The following is a 3,030-nucleotide window of genomic DNA, read 5'->3' as shown; positions in this document are numbered from 1 at the left end:
GTGTGTGTGTGTGTGTTTGACATACCTCTCCCTGTATGGTGTTCCATGCATCCTTCAGCCCGGCGTTGTTGTCTGTGTTGTACAGCACCAGCCCTTCCTTCAGGTCCCGTCTGGCATTTTCGCTCACCTGGGCAAACAGAAGTGAAGAGGTGGATTGTGGGATATGTAGGTACACTTCACCTACAGTGAGTAGAGGATCATTAATAAATATGAATACGTTCCTTTACGCTGTCTCACCTTGTCGGTGTAGACAAAGAACAGGATGAGGAGGATAAGTTCGGCCAGGAGGATGATCAACAGAACGATGAAAAACTGAAGAAAATAAAGAGAAAAAGAAGATTGAAAGGCTTAAACGTGAGCAGAAACGTGCAGGATACACTAAAGTTGTATTTATGTCGATGGAAAAACAAAAAATACGAGCTCCCTACTACAAAATCCACTTAATTTCAGCTTTTTAGATGTAAATTATTGAAAATGAACTTGTTAGCTGCTCCAACATTTAGAATTCAGAACATGAACACAACAAAACTAAAATAACGCACTCTAACTGATATCTCAACAACCCACGCAAAGCATGATGGGTATTGTAGTACACTCACACTGAGCAGCAGGCACTTGTTCTCCTTGATGGCACCCAGGCAACCCAGGAAACCCGTCACCATGACGACTGTGCCGAGGGTGATGATGAGGTTGGCGGCGGAGAGCGACGGGAAGGAGGGCGACAGGGTGGCGAAGCTGCCCTGAGACACCGACAGCCACACGCCGACACCCAACAATCCACACCCACCCAGCTGAAACACACACAGGAAACTCAGACACTTCCTGCCGATTTAACGATAACGAAGCACTCGCCATGTTTTGGTCTTACTTCTGATTCAAGGCGACATCTAAAAGAACATTTCTGGACTCAGTGTGTGGAGTATTTACCCAGAAGAGGAGGTTGAAGAGGAAGAGCATGTATTTGACGCAGCAGATGCAACCACGAGCCATGATTGAACTGAAAGGCACTGCAAGAAACAACGAAAAGACGACATGACTTAATGATTACGTCTCTTTTATTCAAATCGGACATTATTCAAACATATTATTGTCTGTCAAACGTCTGATTCGTGCAGGGATGAATAACAGGGCTCCCACTCTTCTTAAGAGATCCTTTTCCAGAACCTTTCCAAGACTTTACCAGGACTTTTCTTGACAATACAGGACAGCACTTGCTTACAAATGGTCATATCATTTACCCAGTTTTTCCTTTTCCAATGATACAGGGTTCATGGCAAAGTGATTCATTACAGGTGTTTACAGGACGCTTTATGGATTTGACTACAGTGTTCCTCAAACCTTAGGTTTACATAGGCGATCTGAGTGCGGGCTAAAATACTGTTAAAATTGTCCTAAAAAAGGACAACATAGATCCAGGATTTCCAGGATATTTAGTAACTATAATTAATTTCCAGGTGTTTCCATGACTGGAGAACAAGTCTCTAAACATCCAGGTTTTCCAGGACGTGTGGGAACCTTCAATAAACTATATAAAATCATGTCACAAACCATAATGACTAGCCAGGGTTAAAGGCAGGGGTTCTTTTATCTTTTGGAGCTTGTAGTTCACCGACCCCTCTATTACATCACGCTGACTGTAAAACCACTTCCCTGGAGAGTCATTCTGAAACCACATCACAACCAGGAGGAGACAAACTTACCACTTCAGGGGGAGAAGCAGGAGAACGGAGACGCTCTGGTGGTTGACCTGTGACACAACAGTATGCACAAACATTTAAAACATAAAACATACAGTACAGCCGTCATTTAAAGCGATACTTGAGGTTTACAGACAGAACGCTCCTGATTATTGAGGCTGCCTTCTTTGGTCACTCACCAGCAAAATAAAAAGTAAAAGCACAGGACTGGGGGGCGGCGTTACTCACAAACGTGCAGGAAATGCTTTAATTATCCACCCACTACACAGTCTACGTTTAAGTTTCTTGATTCTGACAATAATGTCGGTAAACATACAACACTAACAGTTATCAGGGAATTAATCTGTTGATCTGATTGATTTAGTTGTTTGGTCTATAAATAGGTAAAAAGGTCCATCACTGTTTTAAACTGTTAGTTTGATCCAACAGTCCAAAAAATGTATCTGTTATTAAAACAGTCGGTGATTCATTTTACATCAATAGACTAATAAACCACCACAGGCACGAGTTAACCAAACTCTTCACTTAAATGTTTGTAATTTCCTTAAAAATAAACAGTATTTTCCCTTTAACATATTCAGTGCAACTGTTGTTTTCTGTTCACCAGCAGCTTCTTTTATGCCCGGAGACTCAGACAGTCAGCGGTGGAAGAAGCATGGATTTATAATATTATATATGATAGACATAGTGAAGTATAAACATAACTGTTGATTTAAGCACAGTACTTGAGTAAATGTACTCCGTTACTATCACCAACAGTATTAGATTTTATTTATTAAAAATGTTTATTTATTTTTTTGTAACAGACTTGAAGCATTGGTTTTAGTGTCCAATAGAGCACATCACTAGCATTATTTATAATTATTATTATTTGTATTATTATCAGACTCAGTGTCTTATTTCTCCTCTCACCGTGACGTCACTGGACTGAACTTCAGTTTTGCGGTTTTCACCAAAGTTTGCGCACAAATAAAAACTGAACCAAAACACGCGTTATTACACTTTTAATGGTAAGAAAACACGCTGATATTCGCCTCCACAAGACTCAAATAATAAACATATAAAAGAAGCACTCAGGCCGTGATTGTTTTCATGCCCACGGAAACCAGACGAGGGACAAAAAGAAGGAAAGCAGAGCGCTGGTTTTTCCTACCGTTTGGCTACGAACTGGAACGCATCTTCCCGCAGAAACAGCTTCACATGCGGGATTTGTGCGGGGGGTCCCTCACAGCATCGCTCCGTATGAAAAGAGAAATCCGACGGCTGTAAAAAGTGCGAAGTCTGCTCTGAACTTTCGTCGATGGCTCTGAGAACAGGAGGAGGAGGAGGAGGA

General features: G+C 41.5%; 1 protein-coding gene across 1 annotated transcript in view; it reads right to left on the bottom strand.

The window, feature by feature from the left end:
- Window positions 1–3,030, bottom strand: part of LOC118338642 (tetraspanin-9) — a gene marked incomplete at its 5' end in the record, with an annotated part of 4,729 nt that extends 1,699 nt beyond the window's left edge. Inside the window, 6 exon segments of the mRNA XM_035675926.1 lie at window positions 26–127; window positions 238–312; window positions 600–791; window positions 928–1,007; window positions 1,701–1,747; window positions 2,851–3,030. Coding sequence (XP_035531819.1) covers window positions 26–127; window positions 238–312; window positions 600–791; window positions 928–990 — 432 coding nt within the window.

Source organism: Morone saxatilis, unplaced genomic scaffold, assembly GCF_004916995.1.
Source record: "Morone saxatilis isolate NCDOM2014 unplaced genomic scaffold, NCSU_SB_2.0 Contig10, whole genome shotgun sequence".
Taxonomy (NCBI): domain Eukaryota; kingdom Metazoa; phylum Chordata; class Actinopteri; family Moronidae; genus Morone; species Morone saxatilis.
The sequence above is the reverse complement of the archived record's forward strand: the minus strand, read 5'-3'. Positions and strand labels throughout refer to the sequence as shown.